The sequence below is a fragment of the Sciurus carolinensis genome, chromosome 5 (assembly GCF_902686445.1).
Source record: "Sciurus carolinensis chromosome 5, mSciCar1.2, whole genome shotgun sequence".
In the NCBI taxonomy this organism is placed as follows: domain Eukaryota; kingdom Metazoa; phylum Chordata; class Mammalia; order Rodentia; family Sciuridae; genus Sciurus; species Sciurus carolinensis.
This window is the reverse complement of record NC_062217.1, coordinates 140,835,949-140,862,399: the sequence shown is the minus strand read 5'-3', so window position 1 is coordinate 140,862,399 and position 26,451 is coordinate 140,835,949. Positions and strand designations below refer to the sequence as shown.

The 26,451-nt window shown below is 34.6% G+C and overlaps 1 protein-coding gene across 5 annotated transcripts in view; it reads right to left on the bottom strand.

Moving 5' to 3' along the window:
• Window positions 1-524: 524 nt before the first annotated feature.
• Exoc6 (exocyst complex component 6) overlaps window positions 525-26,451 on the bottom strand; it is a 185,457-nt gene continuing 159,530 nt past the window's right edge. For all 5 annotated transcript variants that reach the window (XM_047553573.1, XM_047553576.1, XM_047553578.1 and 2 more), the window contains 2 exons: window positions 3,272-3,384; window positions 525-1,753 (listed from right to left, as the gene is read on the bottom strand). In XM_047553573.1, the coding sequence (XP_047409529.1) occupies window positions 1,621-1,753; window positions 3,272-3,384 (246 nt within the window). In that variant the 3' untranslated portion in view covers window positions 525-1,620. The remainder of the gene's footprint in view (window positions 1,754-3,271; window positions 3,385-26,451) is intronic.

The following is a 26,451-nucleotide window of genomic DNA, read 5'->3' as shown; positions in this document are numbered from 1 at the left end:
GCCACACCCGTCTGCTACAGGCGGCGGAGACAGCATCTCTCCTCTGTCCGAATCCCTGGACTCCAGAGACAAAATGGGGGAGGCTTCCGAAGTACCCTGGAGGGCTGGGTAAGGCAGCCAGGGGTAGCCGCATTCCATAGTCTTCAGAGTATGCTAGCTGTTATCCAAATGTCCAGATTTTATTGTGCCTTAAGAATTTACCATGTTTTTCGTATAATATATTTTAAATGTGAAATACTTTATGATAAAAGATGGTCAGGGGAACAAATGTTTTTGTTTTGTTTTGGTTCCACTTCCATTCCAATAATTAATGAATAATATTCCTTTCTGCAAGTCCTTTTAAAAGATATGCTCAAACTTTTAATATTTCATCACAAAATCAAGAATTGTAAACAGTTCTTGACACATCTTACAGAGTCAGGTACAGTTTCTTACAATTTTTTACTTGATTTATAGTTTTGCCTGAAGGAGGCAGTTTTAAATCTGTAAAATGGAATAGACAAAATCACAATGCATTTTCAACAACTTGTTCAATCTTTTTAATATTTCACCACAAAATCAAGAGATGTAAATATAGTTCTTGACACTTATTTTACAGTCAGGTATAGTTTCTTACAGGTATAAATACCAAAAATGCAAAGCAAGTATTCAGCATAAATACAACCAAGAGAAAAATAAGGAGCAGATTTACACTACTATTTGGATATCAGTGACTTACACAAAGGAAAATGTACAGTTGTTTTGTTTCCAGAGTTCAGTTGATTTGGTCTGTTTGCACAGTGAAGATACAGTACTGAGATTTGCTATTTAAAGTAACCTGACCCCTGTGCTCATTTCTGTGTGTAGAAAAAAACATATCTATCCTAGTTTCAAGCTGCACCTAATGTGGTTAACCCCAGTTAACTGTCCTATCTTTTAATTTAAACCAAACCAAACCAATTCTAGAATGGAATCAACTACAAATAAATAGAAATATTAACTCTGATGAACAGAAACAACACTACATCTTTAGAAAATCCAAACTTGCCTTCATATTCAGAAGGATTGAATTAAAGCACCCAAGTAGAACATAATTCACATTCTTTACTAAGTTTGATTTCAGGATACTTTAAAGATTTGTGTATTTTCCCCTCAGAATCAGCAGAATGAAAAGCTTAGTCTACTTAAATCACATCAAGATGAAAATAGTCAGAAAATGACAGTGAAATATTCCCACATTAGATATGATTGCATTCCAAAACCATATACTGAAGAAAAAACACAAAGGTCACAAGTTTAAATAAGAAAAAAAAAAAAACTTGTTAAGTAGAGGCATACATTTTTCTAATGCATTTGCAATCAGTTTTATATACAATTTTTGATAATTTATATATTACAGTTTTACCTATTCCCCCAACACTGAAAAAATTAATCACATTTTTCATATATAAAATAGTATTCAATTTTTAAAAATCCATACAAATGATATTTATAACTATTTCTTATTTAAGCCCTCATTAGTATATTTTCTCTACTGTATTTTTTGAATTCTGTAAACAAATTATTATATCATGACCTGTGCTTGTTAGAGATCAATGCTCAGTCACAGATTAGTGTCACTGAGTATAAACAATGTGAAATCTATGTGTGCTGGGACATACCATTCACCAAACTTCTTAGCTGTTTCACAACTGTCTCTATCAACTTCTGTTTGTCTCGATCATTCTTCCTGAATTGAGCAAATATATTGTTCTTTTTGCTAGTATCCTTCATCCTAGAAACCAATATGAATGAATAAGGTTAGTAGAAGGAAATTTAAAGCTATACTATCACAAGTAAAATATCTCAGCAAGCTCTGAATTACCTCACACTAATCCTATGCTTAAAAAATATACTTTGAAGAAATGTACTTACAGATATAGAAACCACACACACACACACACAAATGCCTTTTTTTACATTTTATATGAAGTGGTATTTTTGCATTAGGATGTAAATCTAAAATATGTTAAGTTTAAATATACTATTTTCTAATATCATTCTATAAAGTATGCAAAAATGTCCTGTGTGAACTCTAAACCACATTCATAGCAAGACAAGGTAAAAGGAAAAAGTGCATTAGAAAATTTAAAACAGCAATGTTTTTGCCTTAGTGGTGTTTCATGACATTATAAATCTGTTTATTTTAAACAATTCCTTAAATCAAATACACCACAGATATTGTGAAATATATCTGTGGGGAAATAATATATAATTTTAATTAAAAAATTTAAGATTTTAATAATGATATATAAAATGAAATATAATTAAGTGAAGACAGACTGCCACATAATGAGAAGAAAAAACACCTTAATTTGTGTTTAGCTGGACAAAGATGTACATATACCATTAAATTGTGACCTCAGTTTTGACAATATTATTTTCTATCTTTTTTTTTTTGGAAGTACTGGGGATTGATCCCAGGGGCACTCTAAGTTACATCCCTACCTCTTTTTATTTTTTTGAGTAAGGGTCTTACTAAGTTTTCCAGGCTGACACGGAACTTACGCTCTCCTGCCTCAGCTTCCCTAGTGGCTGGGATTACAAGCATATGCTACTACACCTGGCAATATTATTTTTTCAAATCACACATTTCTCTCTATGCAAAGAAACCATGATTTAGACGGCCGAATGGCAAACATTCTAATTCCTGTACATGTTTTACAAGTACCTTTTTTCCTGAGATATGTAGTTTTTTGTTGTCGTCTTTTTTTTTTTTTTTTAGAAACGGAGTCTTGCTATGTTGCCTTAGGATGGTCTTGAACTCTCCAGCTTATGCAATTCTCCTGCCTCAGTCAAGTAGCTAGAACTGCAGGTGCACACCACTGTACCTGATTAGTTTTTATTTTTGATAGATTCACTTAGTTTTTATTTTTGATAGATTCACTTGTCATTTATTTCTGCAGTAATTTTTTTTTGGTGTGCTGGGGTTAAACATGGACCTGGAAAATGCTAGTAAAGGTTCTACCATTAACCACACACCCAGTCCCCAATAAACATTTGTCAGGTCTATTAAGCCTGGAATTCAGGCTTAAAAATGTTTTGTTCACATTCATACAAACAGCAATTGTGTATGTAATTACAATTCTGAAGGATAAGAAAGAGGCTTATTTTTTAATCATTAAAAAGGTGTGAGCTTTTAAAAGCTCCAGCTAGACATTTCTCTTTTCATAAAAATTTCTAGTTCTTCATTTTGTCATTGAATCAAAATCTGTTAAAAGGCTATACAAAAATGTTTTAAGAATATACTCACTTCTCCAAAAGAGTAAGGGCTGTGTTCGGATTCACCCGAAGGTACTTTGAAGCTGGTTGTCCATAATCAGCTAGGTAAGTAGACCAATCCCAAACCATAAACAGGTCAAGAAGCTGAGGAAAATATGGGAAATGTTATGTCGACTTTTAATTATTTACCCATACACAAATTAAGTCTATGCTATTCTTGGTCCATTTTAACATGACTTGCTTCTTAGATGGAATGGAATAAGGAAATTCATTTTTAAAACTTCATTAACTGTATTTTATAATTAAAATAGTACATTATCTTTTTACTTTGAAATTACTAGAACTGTCAATAGTTGCTTTTCTAATAAATGCTTCATTTTCAAATAACTATAAATGAAAACTTTCATTGTTCTGTGAATTATATTAACGCATGTGCTAACGTTTCAAGAATTTGTTCATTGTTCAGGAAGTACTCGAGTTTAATTAATAGGGGTTGATGCGACTAACTGTACAAAGAAATTTAAAGAACCCTTTTCCTTAAAGATATGTTTACCTTTCAAAGAAGTTGTTTGCACCTAGACTTTTCTAAAGTAATTTAAACCAAAAGTTCAGATAATCTCAACTAAGTGCATTAAAGAACCTCTGCTGGATTCACCCTGGTGATAGATCTTCAGTATTATGATGAAATGAGGGCTTGGGATTCGGTCTGTTAACTTTAGGCAATCATTTTGTATAAACAAACAAAAACAAAAAAGAAACCCTCTTGTTTTCCGTAGTGTCTTAAAATTGACTGTTTGCTTTACAAACTCCAGTTAGAATCATTGTCAAATATGGAAGTAATCTTTTAAAAGCAATGCCATGCCTAACCCAAAGCACCAAACTCCTTATCCAACTTTAAAACCCTAATCCCCTTTAAGCCATTTAAAACCAACTTCCTATCCCTATCTGAATTGTTTCAGAAAGCTAAATGCTTTACTTACTACTTCCTTTAGTTGTTATATTCTTTTTTTAAAACTCATTGTATAAGTTAGGAGTATACTGGTTTAACTTTCAAATGAAGGCAGCATTTGGATTTACTTGCAGAATACATAAACTGACCTACTGACTCTGAGAAGGATGAAACTTCTAGGGCGATTAAATAAAGGTTAGAAGAAACTACTTTTTCTTTAGGAAGGTAAGGGACTTGTTTGACTATTTTTCCATCCAATTTACAACTTTCAATAGAGGCTCTTGCAAAAGATAAAAAGTGGTACAAAAAATATTAACTACTAAAAGCCACTCTACTTTCAGACAAGATAAAATTCTAGGCCATACTAGAAGTTGAAACTGGTACAAAACTATACTGAAACAACACTTATGAACTGTCTGAAAAAGGGAAACTTGTATGTAAATTTTGACTGTTGTTTATTGGTAAATACTTTTCCTTTTTTTCACAAGGAGAGAAAAAGTTACTTTCATACACTCAGATGGTGAGAATATAATTGATATAACTTCTCTGGAAGTTCTCCAAGTGTCTAAGCACCTTATAAAAATGGCCATTCTCTGACTCAGTAATTGTACTTCTAAAGGAATGTAACTTCAGGAAACAATAATAAAGGTAAACAAAAATTTATGCACAAAGATGATAAACTCAAAAATGTTATTTGGTTATCAAAAAACTGAAAACACCCTAAATCCCCGTATTAAGAGTGGTTAAGTAGTGAGGTACATCTGCATGATGAATTTAATAGCATGTGATTATTATTTACATAGAATTTCAAATTACTTGGGAAGATGTTTATGATATATGTTGCTACTTAATTACAAAAAACATAAAAAACAACTAAAAGAAATGCTGGGCTTAGCAGCGCACATCTGAGGCAGGGAGGATCTTGAGTTCAAGGTCAGCCTCATCAATTTAGTGAGAACCCATATTAAAAAAAAAAAAAAAGACTTAAAAAATGTTAAGAATGGTAGTTATTCATATGGTGGCATTATGGGTAACTTATTTTCATAATACTCTACAATAAACATTTCTTAATACTATAGTTTAAAAATTTATATATTCACATATTAAAATACATTTAAATAATGAACACTCCTCAAGTCATCAGTAAAAGTCTCATTCTGAAGGATTCCTCTCAGTTTATGTATGTGTTTGCACAAGTGTATGTGATCATGTACACAGTCAGCAGAAAGTAATCACTTAATATACTGGCTGTATTTCCCTTTCTTTCCAAAAGGCATTAGCAATGTGACCTTACCTTTGAGATGTAGAAGAGGAAGGACTCTTAAATAAAGTTCTTTTTCTTCCCAGGTTTTTCTACACCCAGGTGGAAAGGAGGAGTCTACTTAATGAATTAAAAACCTACACCAATTCCACCTACGAATACAGTACTGTTTCTTCTATAACACAAAAACAGAATTTCCTAGATAAACACTACACCTATCATTTTAACATATGGCCAGATATCATATGCAAATCTCTAGAAACTACAAGAATCACAAAACTTAACCTACCTGCCCACATTTAGACAAATCTATGTGCTTTCACATTTATATTAGTACTTTACAAAAAGTACTATATTGTACATAATTGATGTGTAGATGTATCTATAGAAATCTGCACATTAAAGTTGAAGCAGAGTATTGACAATGTGGATTAAATGTCTAAACATCAAGATACAGTTCATTTAATCATTCAACAAATTTGACTGCTTACCTGTGACATATCAGACATTATGCTAGGTACCAGACATACAGTATTGAAATCAGACAATATCCCTTTCCCCAAGCAGCTTATATTATTAAGTGGGGATGCAGTAAACAAGATACAAGCTGGGCATAGTGGCACACACCTGTAATCTCAGCTACTTGGGAGCCTGAGGCAGGAGGATTGCATGTTTGAGGTTAGTCTCAGCAATTCAGCCAGTACCTAAGCAACTTAGCAAGACCCCATCTCAAAATAAAAAATAAGAAGGGTTGAATGTAGCTCAGTGGTAAAGTATCCCTGAATTCAGTCCACAAAAAGATGAAACCAAAACCAAACCAAAACAAAAAATAAGGTAATATTTTGATGTTAACATGAAGTTATTTTTAAAAAGACACTATTCACAGAAAATCCTAGTATAAAGTCATAATAAGACATGAGGAAGCTACTCTTAATTTAATATAGAGCAAGAAAGAAACCGCTGATTGTTTGCTCATCATTCTCAGTCTTTGTTGGGTTCTTCTCTTTTCTTGTACTGGGGATTAAGTCGAGGTTGCTTTACCACTGAGCTACATCTCCAGTCCTTTTATCTTTTGTTTTAAGACAGGGTCTTAATAAATTGTCCAGGCTGGCTTCGAACTTGGGATTCTCCTTCTTCTTCTTTTTTTTTTTTTTTTTTTTTTTGCGGTGCTGGGGATTAAACCCAGCCTGGGAGTCTCCTTCTTCAGGCTCCCAAACTACTGGGATTACAGGTGTGTGCCACTGAGCCTGGCTTTCACTAAATCTAAAGGCTGAACACTTGAGCACCACTTCATGTCTAGGTCCCAAAGGATAAATGGATGCAGATAGAGAGGAATGGGGCCAGCAAGCATGCTAACCTTTTATTCTGATTTCTCATTTCCACGTGCATAAGGATTTTTCAAATGCACAAAACTGCTGGAAGGAGTATAGAGAAAAAAAACTTCACCAAGCTGGCAGGCAAACTCAAAGTGTGTTCAGCACAATGAAACCACTCAGTAGATATTCAAGAAAGAACTGATAGATGATAACAGACTACTATTCCAAGTTTACTGAGGAGTTTTTTACTTAAGCTTCATGAGTTAGAAGAAAAAGAGTGCACACTACAAATTGCCTTGGTTTATACTGGCCTACAGGCAAACTGACTTCCCTCCCCTCTCCCAGGTTTTCAATGGGGGTAGAGTATTAATAAAGAGGGTAGCTTCCTTCATATTAATTTTGCACTATATCTAAAAATTGAGTAAAACAATCTTTCAAGAGAAAGCACCACTAATATTTCTGAACAGTATCTTTGATCCATGACAATTATAAGGTCATTTTCTACTTTTTAAAATACAGTTCTGTTGAAAGAAGGGCACAACACAAAACCAGGACTTTATTCCTGGGTCCCACTTGACATTACATCGGGCCAATTTTAGGGGTTAAGCCTATTTCCTTAGGTTTCTCCCCATTCCTGTTCTGACTGAGAAGCACAAACCCTGGTTTTTGATTATGACAGCCTAAAAAGAATGACTGAAAGTAAAAGGGAGACCACTGGAGAAGAGGAAGGAGGCCAGGGGAAGGGAGGAAGGAAGGGAAAGGGGAGAAATGGGGAATGAAACTGACCAAATTATGTTATGTACATAGACCAATATGTAACAACAAAGACCACTATTATGCCCAATTATAATGCACCAATAAAAAAATCATAAGAAAAGAACCTAATTGCTCCAGCATCAGAGCAATGATGGGAAGGGAAGAGGAAACTCGGGAGCCGTCAGGTACAACCACTGACATTCAGCTTCACTCCATATTACTGTCATTTGAGGACTGCATCTCACAATTGGTCAGGTTTCACAGGATATGCTGGTTTTTTTTTTAATTTTAAGACCTCAATTATGGAAATCTCACCTCTATTTGAGTTTTGCTTCCTTCAGATGGCAAGGCACAAATAATACATTTGTTATTAATCACACAAAATCTCCTTCAGTCTTGTAAATAAACAGTAAGACATGATGTTTCAACAGATGAATTTATTAGTTAACACATATACCTGAAATTCAAAGATGTAGATCAAACATGAACAAAAACAAAAATCTCCCCAGATTATCCAAAAGCAATTTTATAATTACTTATTAAAGGATAAAGTCAGGTATATTATAATGAAAATTGGTATTAAGTTCTATAAACAGGTTTGTTCCAATAGTTGAGTAAAATAATTCCATCTTAAATCCTTTTGGGAAGTAAGCAAAGTATGGATCATATAAAAATGAATAGCAAAATAATGTGCCTCAGTTCTATCTCATCACGATTTGTAAGATTATCTGAAATTATTATCCTTTTTTTCCCACCAAGAATTCAGAAATACCCTTCATAACTAATCTGATAACATTAAGTAGACTTATACCAATATTTATAAATGAGCTATAAGTTTCATTTCCTCAGTGCTCCCTGTGTGCTCAGAAAACAAAAAGAGCAGCTTAAGGGGAGAAGTGGTTGCATGGGTGGTCCCATTTATAGGCTCAAAATAGTTGAATTACTGAGGAATCCGTCTGTGTCAACCCATTTAGCTTGCTGACAGCTTCCCATCCTAGGGACTCAGTCCCAAACCACACCCAAGAAACTTGGGGTCTCAGACCTGATGAAATCACTTTGTGCAAATGACACAATGAATCTAGGCAGATTTAAAACCATTCTATGGAACTCTTGAAGTGGCTTTTTGCCTTTGTAAAAATGAATCCACAGCACCAGGTCATTTTTTCCTTGAATCTGGTTTAGCTTTCTTTGTTTTGGGTCTTTTGGATTTTGCTTTTGAAGCACCTCAGGGGCAGTGACCCAAGACAGAAGATAAATAAAATTAAGCCAACCTCAAGAGAAAAGCAATTGGGGATACTAGGTTTGCTTTTGTAAACGTGAACAGTGACCTGGGAGCACAGGGTCAACCTTAGTCCCCCAAGTTCCCTTTTCCAAACACTAAATCCACCTGGGACCTCAGGGTTGCTTTGCAGATTCCAAAAGTAAACGAGGAGATCAGTTTTCCTTTGCCACCAAAAAACAAAGCTGAAGCAAAGCTTCCTATAGTGCTCCAGAGGTTTAAACAACAACAAAGATTCTAAACCCAGTACAGTTTTCAGGAATAATACTTGTCCTTCCAACAATTCCTAATTAGCTACCACTGGGAATTCAGGAAAAATAGGTCTTACTAAATTAGCAACATTGGAGAAAAAGCAGAAGTCCTTTTTCTAAACAGATGATGGAATCAAATGATGAGCTCCATAATTTTTTTTTTTTTTTTTAAATTTTTGAGAGAGGGTCTTGCTAAGTTGCTGAGGCTGGTCTCAAACTTGAGATCCTCTTGCCTTACCCTCCAGAATCACGGAGACTATAGGCATGTACCACCATGCTTGGTTCCATGATATTTAAAGCACTTGTCTTTTCCTTCCTTTACCACTATGTGAAACCACAATCAGAAAACTCCACTTAGAGCACAGAAGATAATTTTAAGTATCAGCCAGAAAAAGTCTGGTCAAAACTACATAAAAAAGCAAAACAATAATGCGCCTTTGGCCACCTCCCTTTCTTGCCTTCAGGTTTTAATTTTCCTCGTGCTACCTTCTGGATCTCTGATACATTTTCACTCAAGTCTGCCTTCTTCAAATGCCCCATTTGCCACGTCTACACTCAGTCAGTCTTGCCACTTTTCCTCTGTGAGGACTAGGAGTGAGCTTGGAGCACTTCATGCTAAAGAGGCTGGTGAAAGGCGCTGGTGCCCTCAAGTCACTTTACTCAGATGAACTGCATATGGCAGAGGTAGAATGTTCTTCAAGCATTTCTGATCCTCAGCTATATGGTAGTCCTAGATAACTACTAGGTGGGTTTGGAATTTGGGAGAAGGGGAGGCAAATAGTGGAATTTACTTAATCAGTTTAATTCATATTCATATTTGCTGTATTTAAACAAATTTGATAACTATTATCACTAAAATGGTGTATGGATACGTATGTATGAACTTTGTTAAAATTAATTCTATCAAAAGAATATACAGTTAACAAATGGGACATATCATGAAACCAGCAGTTCACTGCTCTCCTCTTCACATTCTCAAAAGTAACCATGTTTAACTCCTTTTTAGTTATGAAGATTGTCTCAATCTCTCTACTAAGCTTATTTTCTGATTTTGGATTTATTATTTTATAGCTATCAAATGGGAGTTTACTTTATGCCACCTTCTACCCAAGGTAGTTGAGTTTTAAACATCTTCTAACAATTGAGGTTTAAAATATTCGTATTATACATTTAAACCCCAAAAACAGATATTTGACAGAAGTTTTTTTAAAGAACTTAAAAAACATTCTTAAAAAAGAACTGTTTTAAGAATGCAGAAAGATGTTAATAAATTCTTAAGTTTTTTCCCTCCATTTCTGAAAAACAACAAAAAACATCTATCCAATACAAGAACATTTCACATAGTTTCCTCAGGTAAATTTACTTCAAATACTTGAATATAATTAAGTTCTCTCTCTCTCTCTTTCTCTCTCTCACACACATTCACACACACACCTGTTTTTCTCTAGTCATAAGTGTATCTAGTCAGCTTCCTGATATCGTAAAGCAGGCCACACATGAGTTAGTAGCACTTGCCTAATTACCCATAGAAACCTAGATTGAGTCTGTTTTGCCTCCTCTTTCACAATTCTTGTAGATAGAAATTATTGCCCCATTGTGCCAACTTAACCCCCTAAATATTTCTTAAATTCACTTTCTTCCTACTTTCCATCCATTCCTACTGCTACTACTGTTCTAGTTTAGATATGATATTTCTTCTGGAGTGTTTGGTATTGCCTACATCCCTCTGCCTCTCTCTTCTAATACCCCAGGATCTACCACTTCCAAACTAAGCCAGAGAGATCCAGCCAAACACAAATTTGATCATAACACTCACTTGCTTAAAGTCTTTGATCCCCAGCACAGCAAAAATCAGTCAAATAATTTGATGGTTTTGATGACTTCTCAATTCTTACAAGATCAAGTTCCTAAATATGATATGCAATGCTATCTTGCATTTTACTCAAGTCAACTTTTTGGCTTCCTTTCCTGTCTCATAATTCAAGCTTCTAAACAAAGAACTACTCTCCGTTCTCCATTCTCTTACAACCATGATTGCCCCCCATGATGTTGCTCATTTTCTTCTCCTGTATGTGGAGTCCTCTTCCTCTCCGCCTTCAACTAGGTAACTTTTACTTATTCCATAAAACTTCTGTCTGCAAACAACTCTCCAAGCACCACCTTGTTTGGGTAAGCTGCTCCTTCTCTGTGTCCTCACAGAACCTTCCACATATTGCTATCACAGTATTTTTCATGATATACTCTACCACTTCATTTTTCAGGGGTTAGTTTCTCTACCCATTAATAATCAAGTATTGGTAATTCATTTTTCAGTTTTAATGAGTCATGGCTATCCAAATCCATGCTCTTCCAATATCCCAATGGCTGAAGTGTCTTTTCCTCCTGTAACATACTTTGTAAATGCTTTAAGGATGATGACTTTGTTTTGCTTAATATGCAATCTTCACGTTTGACCCACCACCTGGTATATACTAAGCACCAACTAAATGTTGAGATGAACTATATATGTTACCTTAGAACATAATTTCATAAGTCTGCACAGAACTCATTTTTTACATACTAATAATATGGCTATGTTATTATTTACTTTACATGTAAATTATTAGTATATCTTTGAGTTCAAAGTTCTGCTCCTAAGATTACCTTCTATAATTTAGTGATGCTGCCATCAAACATGTTAAATAAACATTCCTGGGTCATACATTTAATTTTCTGTCCAGATTTGTTACATCATCTGCTATACTTACATAATAAGTAGTTATGAAATGACTTCACCAATGAGGCTCAAAGACTTCCATTCCTAAGAAAATCAAACCCTGAAACTCATGAGGAGAGGTGTTCACTAGACTTTCAGTTTCCCTGATGACTCATTTTGTTTCATTGGAGCTATGAAGAAATAAGGTCTGCCTGTATGAATAGACTTTGGAAGAACTTTAAGCAACAAATGAAGACAATATGGATTAGTCAATGAAAAAAATCTGTATGCTGATATGTCTATATTCCAGGATATGGCAGATGCTTTAACGAAACAAGCTAAACTAAGCTGGGATTTACTTTATGTATTCCTTTATTAGAGCAACTATTAAGAAAAACAAGGGGGAGGGAATACTAGTTTTTTTCAAATTGTTGAAATCTACGTGGATATTCACCAATTCCTCCCTACACCTCCCAGCTAAGATCTTGACATTGGCCTTCAAGCATTTAGGATAATTTTTTTTTTCCAATTCTATGTGAAAGTAAAGAAAATAGTAGAATGCATTGATTAAGTTTTCATTTGAGGCATCAGAAAGACCTGTGTGCAGGTAACTCTGACACTTAGCTACACGGTCCCTTGCAAAGGAAAATCTATTAAAGCTTATTTCTTCTGTAAAAAAAAATAAATAAATAAAATAAAATAAAATAAAATAAAATAAAATAAAATAAAGAAAATGAAAGTTTGGAGAATTTAATAGCTCAGTTAACTTAATCTTCAATAAAATTAGTCACATGTTTGATTCTAAAATTTTAGTAAGTCGAATAATATTCAAAATTTGCCATTAATGCTGGCTGTGGATTTGAAGAAAGAAAAAAGCTCTACTAAAATTAAAACTAAATACTTTAGAAACAAAAGGTATCTTGTCATTTCCTCTTTAAAAAGAAACTCAGGTCAAAGAGAAAGAAAATTATAATACTGTATTGAGTACTTGTATTTAAGGGGGCTTGCATCCTCAGTCAATTCTTTCTTTCAAATCATATGATAGATTTTACTATATTACTCAAACAATTAAAAATATGTATTTAGTTTTTCTTGAATCTAAAAGGCACTTATTTATTAACTCCTAATTATCCATTTACTTCTAACCTGATTGTATATGTAATTACCTTTTGTCAGATATAATAATTTGCTCAAAAAACATGTCAGAACACTTGCTACTTAGTCTGTTTCAACAGACAAATGTCTTTCCACAACCTCAAGGCATAATTAAATATGGGGGGGCAGTTATCAAACCACACTGAAACTGATTGACTACAGCAGGAGTTCACAGCATGCAGGCAAGGTCTACTTTGAGGCTGATGCTTCCCTGAATGCTCAATCGGTAAAGAGATTTCCTAGACAAGGTGCCAGTGACAACACTGCAACATTCTTACTACTGCAGGTATCCATGTGAACTTCCAAGTTGGCAACAGATGAACTTTTAAGATGCAGTCTAATTAAGAAGCAGCTATTGGCAAATAGCTACTGGTAACACATCCTTACTACAGGTTATAGCAATAGAACACAAAAAGGAAAACTAAATAAAAACAGGAAAAATTTTCCTTGTGAAGATAAATGCACCACTGGAATTAAATGATTGTGACCGAAGTCCTACAATCCTTATATAATGTGAATCAGCACTATGGGACTGCAAAGAGAAATCCCTACCTGACCTCTGGATAACCTAAACAGGAAATCAGGACATTTCTAAGGAAAATTGGCTGTGCCATCCTGTTAAGATAATTGTTTCTATTGACACTTTGCATAAACATCTTACTCCACCATCAGAAAAAAACCTAAGCCACAGAGTCTTCTTTGCAATACATAAATAGTGCCTGGCCCAGTTCCTTCAATGCATGTGAGAAGGTAAAGTTTCGCTGATGATAATTAGGAGGAAAACAAAGAAGAGGAGAAAAATACAAACAGGTAAAAAAGTTGGAAGTAGAACTTAATAGAACTTAATTCCTGGTAAGAATCTGGGGAATTAAGAGTAGTCAATAATTTTAAAGAAAGGTTTAATGAACACTACAACTTAAAATGAAGAAGCATTATTTTAAAAGAATAATTGTAAAATACCTGACATTTAATTATGGTGCTTCAGAATGTTAGAAATTAGCTCCATTGATTGGAGACAATCAAGTCAAGTCCTCCATTATTTCACCTCATCAATACTTTATGGAGCTGGGTGTGGTGGTGCATTCCTGTAATACCAGCAACTTGGGAGGCTAAGGCAGGAAGATCACAAGTTCAAGGGTAGCCTTGGCAATTGAACAAGAAACTGTGTGGGGATGTAGTTTTCAATGGTAAAGTCCCACTGGGTTCCATCCCCAGGATCACTCCCCTCATAAAATCCTCTATGATCATTATTTGCTTTTCTAATTATATTTCACTTGAATAAGAAAACACTTAGGAACTAATGTTTTAAGCTGGGGCTATAGCTCTGCAGTAGAACACTTGCCTAGTATGATCAAGGTCCTGGGTTTAATCTCCAGCACAGCAAGAAAAACAAAAAGAGCTAATGCTTCTTATGACATTGTCTTAGTCAACTCACCTACTATAACAGAATACCACACTGAGTATCTTATAAAGAAGATAAATTTATTTCTCACAGTTTTGGAGGCAAACCACAGTAGACACCAACAGTGTATTTATGTATATGCCTTCTTAAATTCTTTTCCAAGCCAATTTTAGAGAAATCAAGCTGCTTTTATTTTGAATTAACCCTTTAGGAGATTTATAACCTGGGTCTCAACTTCCTTTCTGTAAAATGAAGGGATTGGGATTGCATGTGACCAACACTGTACTCGACACTATAACAATGACCCAATCTTTGGATTCAAGATCACAAGTGTAATGGGAAAGATATTCATACAAACATAGCTACCCACTAACATGCATCACTGACAGAGCTACATATAAATTATTATTAGTAGAGCATTACATATTGCTAAAATTGCTTGGGGGGTGTGGTGACAAGACCTGAGAAACACTCTTAGATGATACCTAAATTGAGTCGTAAGAAGGAATTAATTCAGGACACAAACGAGTCATTTCAAGCAGATGGAATAACATGAGAAAGGCACAAAGATGAGAAAGAGTGTGCTTATTAGGAGTGAGATGCACTTTAGTACTGCTAAACTAAACTATGAGTTCAGGACAGGCTAAAGAAAGGAAAGAGTGTGCTTATTAGGAGTGAGATGCACTTTAGTACTGCTAAACTAAACTGAGTTCAGGACAGGCTGGCTGGATCACAAAAGGATATGTATGCCTTATTTAGGAACTTTGGGTAGCCATTAATAGGTTCTAAACAAGGGAGCTGACCTATTCAGATTCACTATTTACGTAACTCGAACAGTTTTGCAAAGAATGGATTTGAGAAGAAAAAACTTAAGACAGAAAAAATAATTAGAAGACTGTTGTGAAAACCTTACAATAAACTGAGACAGGTAGCTGGCATAGAAGAGGATGCATAGGTGGTGGCAGGTAGTTAAGATGGAGAGAAGAAGATGGGTTTGAGAAATATTTAGGCAAAAAAATTCCTAGGACATGGTGATTGAATATAAAACATGGCAGAGTGTTTCCACCAACCAAAACAGAGAACACAGAAAGAAGATGTGATCCAACAACGAGGGAAAATGACATACTGAAAGGATGTGGGACATACATCTAAATAAAAGTATCTACCAAGCAATCTAATGTGTACCTGAAGCTAATTACATCAGTTTGTGTCAGAGACATGATGAAGTGTAGATCAGTTACCCAGGTTAAAGAGCAGAAAGAGCAGTATTCTTCAGAAGAAACCTGAGGGATATTTAGGGAACAGGAAAAGGAGATCACAAATGAATAAGAGGAAGAATGTTAGTAGAGTACAGCCTTTGAAGAAGAGGGAGTTTTAAAGAGGACATGATGAACATTATGAGTCCTGGCAGAAAGAACCAGTCAGATAAAGGCTAAACACATTCACTAGCCTTCTCTGGTGACCTAAGAGAATATTGTTTTAGCATGTGAAAAGCAAATACTAATGGACTGAGAGATGAGGAAAAATGATAGTAAGTTCTAAATTACTCTTTTAAGAAATTTAAATGCAGGGGAGGGGGAGAGGTGGGATAAAGGAAGAATGGAGGAACTTTAGATTGTGCAGAGGGAAAGGAGTGGTGGGGAGGGGGCAGGAGGTGGGAAAGATGGTGAATGAGACCGACATCATTATCCTATGTACATGTATGATTGCATGAATGATGTGACTCTACATCATGTACAACCAGAGAAATGAAAAGTTGTACTCCATTTGTGTACAGTGAGTCAAAATGCATTCTGCTGTCATGTATAACTAATAGAACAATTAAAAGAAAAAGAAATTTCAGTGCAAAAGAGAGAAGAGAGGTTGGAAATAGCTAGAATGAAACTAGAAGATTCTCTTTTGGATAGGAGGGATTTGAGCATGTTTTTAGGCTGTAGTAATTAGGAAAAGGCTAAAGCAAAGGAAAGGCAGATGAATACTGAAACAAAGTCTCACAGAAAAGATGGGGTAAGGGAAAAGGAGGAGAAAGCTCATTAAAATGGCTACCTATCACCTGAGAATGACAGTAAAGAAGTGCAGATGGGTTGCCTATCTGCAAAATCAACAGTGAGAGATCACTGGTTACAGAAATGAATGACAAAAAGCTCCAAGGGGCAGCAGCTTTCTCTCAAGTATGGAAGAACAAGGTCTATGAATAGAAATGGGAGACTAAGGGGACACCAATCTCTTTCACAGCTCAGACAGTGAAAGAATGTGCATGGCCACTAGAGAGGGCTTCAGTGATAGTACACCTCTGAATTTATGAGGATAAGGTGAGGAAAGCATTCTGCCAACAGTTGAAGTGGTAGGGCCACTTATACTGGAGTGAGGGTTTTCAGGTGAAACAGTGAAAGAGTACTAGATGAAATGAAAAGACAGACCACACAAAATAAGGGAATGAAACATGAAAAAGGTCAGGAGATTAGGAGGAGTGGAATATGGAAGTGAAAAAAGGTACTTAATTTCACTGAGAAATGCAGTATCTGACCAGGTCTCAGAAAAATGGTGAAGGCTACCATCAGAGATTTCTGAATGTGTGAAATCTCAGAACACCTGGAGCAGCTGCAAAGGTCCTGTTAAGGGGAAAGTTTCTAAGAGCTTTGGAACCAGTGATTAGACTTCCTGAAGACCCTTTCCATTCTCAAGGCTCAGGATTTCATGATCATGAAAATCATAGATTCACAGACTGAAGGTAATTAGCAATGTTTTGACAATTAAGAAAACAAAAAAAAGAACCAAAGAAAAGGAGAGAACTATAAATTGTAAACCACTCTAGGATCTAAAACATCATTTAACATTAGTTCTAAGCATTGGAATATATACTAAAAATTACTTTAGGCAAAAATAATTATTGATTTTCAAATTAAAAAGTCCTTCAGTAACTTGTCTTCTGATATTAGTAAAAAATTCATCATGACTATATCCACTTGGCTCTTAAGAGATCACTACCTAAAAAACACTGATTTAAATTTCTTTACAATATGCTTTTACTCATGTAAGTGGAGGAATGCATTCCTTGAAGTGCTAGAAGTTTTAGCAGTGTTGAGCTCCCTCAGTCTTTCTAATTTTGAACATTGGTGACTCTGTGGGCTACTGATAATTTCCTGAAGTATGGAGTATGTACATATGCCTACTTCTGGGGATTTGGGGCAGAGGTAATAGTTCTCCCTTTAAGGTAATTAATAAAAACTTATTGAACTGAACTAAATTTAACTAAATACAACACTTTGAGAAGCAAAAAATTAAGGACTGTGTCTTCTGTGGCACAAAACAGCCACATAGGAAAAACAGATTAATACATAAGGAAAAGCTTACTTAAAACCAATCCAAAAGGTTTGTATACAATTTCAGTCTGGGATCAGTTCACATAAAGACTGGTTACCTATAGTGGGTACTGATTAACTCTATGCAAAGTTCACTTAATCTCCTATGGTTAGTTTTTCTTTATCTCCATTTGAGACCATTAGCTATATTTGTGCATACATTTTTACTTGAATATCTGATTCAAGTGGAATGCAGGCCTTTCTGTGCTTTGTAAAAGGAGAAACTAAGTTTCAGAGAGATTGTGTCTTGTTCAAATTTATATGCAAAATAAGACTGGAATTCAGTTTCCTATTATTTGTTTTGTTTTGTTTTTGCGGGGGTGGGTATTGGGGATTGAACCCAGGGGTGCTTAACCACTAAGCCATAGCCTCATCTAATTTTCTATTTATAAGTTAAGTACTTAAACAACTAGACTAGGATGGCTTAATTGACACAAGATTTCCTTTTGTTTGTATGTATCAATCTGCTCTAAAAAAGATTGCTTAATAGGGTCTTTTAGAGCCCTGTTTTAAGATTCACACTGCATATGGCAAAAGGGAATAGGTACCATCTAGGGAACACTATTTCATAAAGCAAAAAGATCAAAAGATCCTAATAGTGAAAATGGTGATTCTGTTTGTAATAGTCATTAATATATGAAACAGTGCATTATTACTGTTTTTTTGACAAAGTATTTAAATATTTAAACATCTCATAACTATATTCCAAACTCAAAGAAACATAATGAAAAAAGAGAAAGACTCATATAAAAGAAGACAATTGTTAGAGACAAATATTTCTTATCCTTGAACAATAATGTTTGGCAAAAATGTGATTTTGTGTATGTGGGGGAAGGAGTTTTATTGGGGATTGAACTTGGGTGCTCTACCAATGAGCTACATTCCCAGTCCTTTATTTCTCATTTTATGACTCCTGTCTCAATCTCCTGAGTTGCTGAGATTACAGGTATGCAGCACTGTGCTGGACCAAATGTGAATTAATTTTGAAAGATATACTTTGTTGTTGAATAGTGTCAATATTGAGTTACTATTTAATAACTAAGTTAATGTACATAATATATTGGGCAAAGACCAGAATTCACTATTCTTTACTGTGACAGACTACTTTAAAATTTTTAACCTATTCCTCTGAATGAAAAAAAAATAGCAAGAATATTGACAATTTTTAAAAACATTTAAATTTGAGGGCTGGGGATGCAGCTCAGTGGTAAAGGGCTTGTCTTGTATGCTCTAAGTCCTGGGTTCAATCCTCAGCACTGCAAACAAATTAAAAAAAAAAAAAAAAAAAAAGTGTACACGCAAGAGAGAGAGAGAAACTAAAAATCAACAAAACTCCGCACAATGAATGGACATGTGTAATCCAGCTAGTTGGGAGGCTAAGGCAGGAAGATAGCTAGTTCCAGGCCAGTCTGAGCAATTTAGTAAGACCTTATGCTGACCAACTTGTTAAGATTTATCTCATTAAAAAAATTAAAAGAGCTGGGATGGAGCTTGGTGATAGAAGTTTGCCTACTATGTGTGAGGCCCTGGGTTCATCCCAGTACCACATACACACACACAACAAAAACCCCAACCAAACAGTAATCATGTTTATTTCATGTTTTTTTTATAGTTATTAGGTGTATGTTTACTTCTGAGTTTTTGTTTTAAAAAATCATTTGAGAGAGTAATTTTCATAAAAGTATTAAACAGCTCAACTTTATTCTTAAAATAACAGTAAAACATCAAATCAAATTTGTATTAATAACTGAAGATAAGAGCACAAATCACCTACATATTAAAAGATACAAACTGTAAACTTCCAGAATTATGACACTGGAACACAAAGAAAAAGGCAAAAGCCATTTAGGTTCAGACTAATCTTTAGGACCTAAACTCTCCCAAAGGGTGAACATACTTTTCTAATATTTGGACCTTAAGGTAAACCATGTGAGATGTCTGGTCTTGTTACATTCCGAATAAACTCAAATACATTTTCCTTTAATTCTTTGGTACTTCAAGTAAATAGCATAGTCTAATGAAAAAATGCCTGCTGGAGGAGCTATGTGAACAAGCTGTTGTCCTGCTACTGTATCTAGTCAAGTATTCGGATACTACAACTTTGGCAAATCCCATTAATACTTTAAGAAGTCAGAGGCTTTAAAACTTCTAAAGAAAGTTCCTGTGGAGTAGTCACATGGGCAAGTTTAAGCAAGCAGGGTGTGTATACAATATGGTAAACAAATATAATACAAACAAAAGAAGATTTGCTTAAATTTATAGTGGAAATAATGGTTATTTAAAAGTGACTTCTTCATCATAAAAGAATAACTGGACTAGTGGCAGAAGAATTGTATGTTACGATGCCTTAAGACTAGAAACAGAAGACAAAAATTTCAAAGCAAAGTCCTGGCAGACACCAGTCTCCATGGCAAGAATTATGGCCAAACATTTCTTCATAACTTCCAAGCTTGCTCCTGTCCTTAGAGACAGAAGCTGAAGTTTGTTCATTTTGAGTCAAATGCTATTGAGCCCTGCAAAGTTTTAGGGTTCTCCTATTTTTCCATGTGATATACATCAGAACTTTTTTCTTAAAATTATAATTATGTGGGGGGCATGGGAGGAAAGGCATTTTCAGACTATGAATAAAAGGGTGGAAGAATGCAGTTTAGGGGGATAATAAGGACAAGGAGGTGGGTGCACTGGTTCCTTCTTTTTTCAAGCAATATAGGTGTAAGAAAATATCAGCTCCTAATATTCACCACAATGTAGACCTGGAACACCAGCCTTGCCACTGACCTGATGAAATATGCTAAGTACAGATAGATGGTAATTTCTGACTCAATCCACTGATGGCCTCTGTAATGCAAATGTCACACATTCACTAATTTAGCAATGAAGACTAAGCATGCCAGGAAAAAGATCTTTCCTAGAAAATAACTGTACAACACTTTTTTTCTTATAGATGACATTAAATCATTAAATATAAAGTGTGAAATAGTCCAGGAAGTTTCCCAAGGTCATTCAGTGGTTATTAACAGAAGCAGGATTCCATCCTGTCTCCAATTTCCTACTTAATAGTATTCTTGTTAATGCACCATTCAGATATTTCAGTGGTTTTCTTTTTGTACTCTTTCATTTCTATCCTTTCAATAAGAGAACTTTATCTTCATCGATGTCAGCTAACTCATTTCTCAAATAGTCAGTCTCTTATTTTATGCTACCATTCACATGTGATTTTCCAGGCTGGGCTATGAGAGATACTCTTAAACATTTGTTTAATAAACAAAAGAGTAAATGAACAAGCAAATAAAGGAAAATCCACTCACATATAATACTTTTTACTAGTGCCAGTTTTAGAACTCCATTAGCAAATGTTTAATTTATTAACAAACTGCATTGTTCCAAAAGGGTTTTATGTCAACTTACAAAACTACATGCAAAAAAAAAAAAAAAAAAAAAAAAATACAACTCAATAACTGAGAACAGCCAGGACCAAGAGAAAGTAAGAAGTAGGAAGAGAAGATGAAGTTAGTATATGGATATTAGGTGATGCTATCCTGTACACACTGCATTTTCTAGCTCCAAATAAAGATGAAAAATAAATTAATTATCTATTCACAGTATTTTTGAACCAAGTTGCGACGGATAATTTAACTATCTCTAATACTGAAAACAACTTCCAAGTCCACATGATTGACACCACTATGAAATAGTGAACCATATTACTGGTGAGTAATTAAGTAATATCAATTCAATCATCTGTAGCTTAGATAACCAAAACAGTCTTTTGACTGTTTCTCCTGATTTCTCATTTGTCCTTCTAAAAAATCTATCTCTTAAAGCAAACAATTTTTTTTTATTTTGGGGGGCAGGGAACTAACTAGGGATGAATCCAGGGCCCTCTACTACTAAGTCACCCCCAGACCTTTTTTTTTTTTTTTTAATTTTGAGACAGGGCCTTGCTAAATTACTGAGACTGACCTTGAACTTGTGATCCTCCTGCTGCTCAGCCTCCTGAGTTGCTGAGATTACAGGACCGTAACATTGCATTTATACTTCAAAATGTAATCAGAGAATGATGCCTGTATCAACTCCTTGAATTGTTTCCCAACATACTTTCCATCTAAACCCCTTAACAAGGACTCAAGGTCTAACATGATTTGACCCGATAAACTTACTCATTTTATGCGGACCTCTTTTCCCCTGGTTCACTAAATTACAGTCATACCATTGCCCTTCTGTTCTTGACACACCTTAAGAACTTCATATTTTCTCTTTCCTCTGTCAGGAATGCTATATTCCTGCATCTCCCAATTTTATTCAGATATCTTCTCTAGCATCACCTCCTTAAAGAGACATTCCTGGTCAAAAGTCTGAAAATTTTATCTCCAGTTATTATCAAACTACACTTTTATTTTTCTCATACCATCTAAAAGCTACTTGAAGTTCCATCTAAAATTACTTGAAATTGTCATTATCTATTGTGGATCTCCTTCCAACACAATGAGATTATGAAAACAAGGATCTTGCCTATCTTACTATCTTATTTTAAGTATACTCTGGGCACTTAAAATAGTGCTCAGAACAAGTGCTCAAACATTTGGTAAGCACATGAAGAAACATCTAAAAAAAGAAACAGCTTCTAGTGATCTGGCTTAATCTAAACAGCTTTCAATTTCCCCTAGAGCAGTTAGTGGTCGATAGTTGATTACATGTGCTACCTTTGAGATGAAAACAAGCTTTTGTCTCAGAAAAATATACACAACAAAAGCTGCATGTACCTCCTAATAACAACCCATGGTTCTAGGTTAAACCTATGATCTAAAGGCCTTAGTAGCAATGCAATTTACACTATAACCAATTCCTATCCATGGAGATGAAGGGTAAGGGGGGAAAATATCAATAAAAATTTGCATATTGGTCCTACAGATTTCTCTGTAAAGTGGTAGAACATAACAGTGGTCACATAGATAAAGTCCATGGCTGATGATTACTTAGACCTTATATAGTGCATTGAGAAGCCCAGACTTGCAATTTAACATGAAAAAAATGGCATGTGTTATGACATAGGTAATAAAATCTGTAAAGTGAATTTTATGGATTGCCTCTTTTAAAATGACATAGACTATACTCTTACTCCAATTAAATGAGATCATACTGGGTCAGGATATGGATAAGAACAAGTCAAGTTGTAGGGGTTGATAAAGTTAAACAACAGAAATGGGGGCTGGGGAGATAGCTCAGTCGGTAGAGTGCTTGCCTTGCAAGCACAAGGCCCTGGGTTCAATCCCCAGCACCAAAAAAAAAAAAAAAAAAAAAAAAAAACAGAAATGGACAGTGGGCATGTAGCTAGCTCAGTGGTAGAGAGGCCCTGGGTTCAATCCCCAGGAACAAAAACAAAAACTACAAAGAATTGGCTTACATTCAGAATAGTCTATGAACTCTCCCGGAGGCAGAGGCTCTTCCCTGAGTACTATTAATTAAAAGATGCATGTGCAGGGTCATAAAATGACTTTCAAAAAGTATTATTTTAAAAACTCTGTCAGATCAAAGAAGTGACAGCAGGAAAAAGAACACTTAAGTACAGAACTCTCTCTTAGCTGGCAGGGAGGACTTGATATCAGGTAAAAGAGATCAACTGAACAAAGTCACTTTTGTTCCTCTTCTCTTTTTGCATCTGTAGTTGCTTACAGCTAAGTTAACATGCAAAGTAAGTCAACTGGGCAAAGAAACTTCTAGAAGTTCTAAAGGACTTAAATCTTTTCTCCATTATATTTTTTAGTACTACTGAATAGTAATACTATTTTCTTTCTGGAAGTTTTGGCTTTAAGGATTTTATTTTGACAAGTATTAGATATTCTGTCTTAAGGAAAGGTACAATTATCCCCAAAAATGTAACTGTATTTCTTCTTTACTACAATAAGATATTTTTCACAACAAGCCGAATAATATAGAACTTAAAATAAGTTATCAAAACACCTATCCTTCAAAATTTTTCCATTTCATTTATAATATATGAAGTATATTAGTAAGGAAAAAAATCTCAATAATAGTATATTCTTTCTCTTTGCATATGAATAATGTGACTCAATAATAACTGCTTGATGATTCACTAAGGAATCTGACAACTGTTCATATTTGAACTTTACAGGATCTGGTATTTTAATTTCACACTTAAATCTTTTCATTCTTCACAAGCAATCCTATGTTACCATTTCATGCTTCTTAAAAGCAAGTTATTCTGTATGACTGACTGACTGGGTTTACTGTACTTAAGTGCCATTAATCTTCTAGTAATTATCATCTTTCATAAAGTCAACTGAATGCTTAAAAAGAAGTTCAAATTATTTTAAAAATAATTTCAATTTCTTACTTTTGTATTATTTACATTTTAATATTTAAATTTATCTGTTTACTTTAAAGTTTAATCTATTTGCCATTCTAACACTCTGTTTTAACCTGATAGTTCTAGGGACCCACAATTTAATAGCGGTCCAAATAAATCTGTTTTTCAAATGTGCCACAGAGCATTGCTTTGGAGAATTAAGAAATTTTTGTTTGTACAAAATATTCAGCATTCAAACAAGTTTGGCGGAGCGGGGGTTTTGGTTGGGGGGATACACTTTTACTTTCTCTTCTTTTTTTGGGGGGGTACTGGGATTGAACTCAGGGGCACTCAACCACTGAGTCACATCCCCAGCTCTGTTTTGTATTATATTTAGAGACAGGGTCTCATTGAGTTGTTTAGCATTTCCCTTTTGCTGAGGCTGGTTTTGAACGCTCCATTCTCTTGCCTCAGCCTGCTGAGCTGCTGGGATTATAGGCATGCACCACCATACCCAGCCACTTTTAGTTTCAAAGCCTTTAATTTGCAAATAAAATTCTGAATTTATAAGAATTTTCCTTATTTACTTAATCATAGTTTACTTTCTTCATGACTTACTGCTCCAGTAACAGTTGGAGAAATGCAGTTTTATATTCAATCACTGCTGATCACTTAATTAAAAGTATACATTGTCTTTGTCTAAATTCTTATAATTCATCTGCCCATAATTTTTTTGTTTTGTTTCTTTTTGCAACCCTGAAGATTGAATGAAGGGGCACTCTATCATTGAGCTATACTCCTAGCCCTTTTTATTTTTATTTTGAGACAGGGTCTTTATTAAGTTGCTCACGTTAGACTCAAACTTGCCATTCTGTCTCAGCCTCTCACATACCTGGGATTGTACTTGAGTGTGCACCATCATACCCAGACAAAATACTTTTTATCCATAAAAGAATAAGCAGTTGGATATGGGAATATGATGACATTTCTTAGAAATGACATGATTATTTTAGTATCCCTAATGCCAATCAAGATAAATAAAAAAATTATATTTGTTATTTTCATTTGAAAATATGTCTTATTTTAGAAATACTCTCACCAAAAACAGGACATGAAAATAGTTCTTTTAAGGAACATTTGTTTATACAGAACTTTGTGTAATACCTCAATTCTTAGCTAGAGACTGAACCTAGGGTCTTGTAAATGTTAAGCACATGTTCTACCAGTAAGTTATATTCCAACTTCCTCCAAAAATGGTTTTAAGTAGAGCTAAAAGGTTTGCATTCACTTATTCAACATTTACTGACTGTTTACTATATGATAGGAATTGTGTTAGGTCATATATATACAGCAGTGAACAAAATGCATAAATCTTGTCCTCATAAGTTTGTAGTTAGTTTTTTCTCTTTTTAGAAAACATATTGCCTATATACTATAAAACTTACTCTAGAATTCCTTTACTTTAATTAAATAACTTTGATGTGGTAAGAGGACAGTTAGGTTGGTGTTTAAAAAACCCAAAACTACTGGGCATAGTGGCATACACCTGAAACCCCAATCACTCAGGATCTGAAGTAGGAAGGTTGCTGGGCACCTAGCAAGATGCTGTCTCATTAAACAACAACAACAACAACAATAACAACAAAACCCTACTAAAACTGCAGTAAACTAATTGCTTCTGAGGATGGCACAAAACATGAAATATAAATATACAGTTAGTAAAAGAAAACAAAAAACATTTTATTTGATATTATATGCACATGTTATTTATATGTCACAATGTTATTTTTATAATTAGTTTACATTAAAATGCTTTGAGATCCAATTCTTTTCAATAAATGGTGCTGGGTCAATTGAATAAACATGTAGAACAAAATGAATCATGAACTTATACTCCATATCATATATAAAAATCAATTCCAGATAGATTATGAACTTGAATGTTAAAGGTAAAAACAATAAAACTTTTAGAAGAAAATATGGTATCAGTGGTAGGAAAGGATTTCTTAAACAGGACATTAGAAGGACTAACATAAACAGGGAAATGATAGATCTGATTTCATTAAAATTATTTCATCAAAGTCAGGGGATATAGCTCAGTGGCAGAATGCTTGCCTAGCATGCATGAAGTCTGGGTTCAATCCCATGCCCTGGGGGGAAAAAAAAGCCAGGCATAATGGCACACTCCTGTAATCCCAGCAGCTCAGGAGCCTGAGGCAGGAGGATCACAAGTTCAAAGCCAGACTCAGCAATTTAGTGAGGTCCTAAACAACTTAGACCCTGTCTCAAACTAAAAAAGGTTGCGGATGTTGTTCAGTGGGTTCAATCCCTGATACCAAAACGAAAAACAAAAAAGACTTCCTCAAAAGACATTGAATAGTGAACAGACAAGCAACAGAGCAGGAGAAGATATCTCTAACACATATATCAGACAAAGGATTCATATTCAGAATATATAAAGAACTTCTATACATCAAT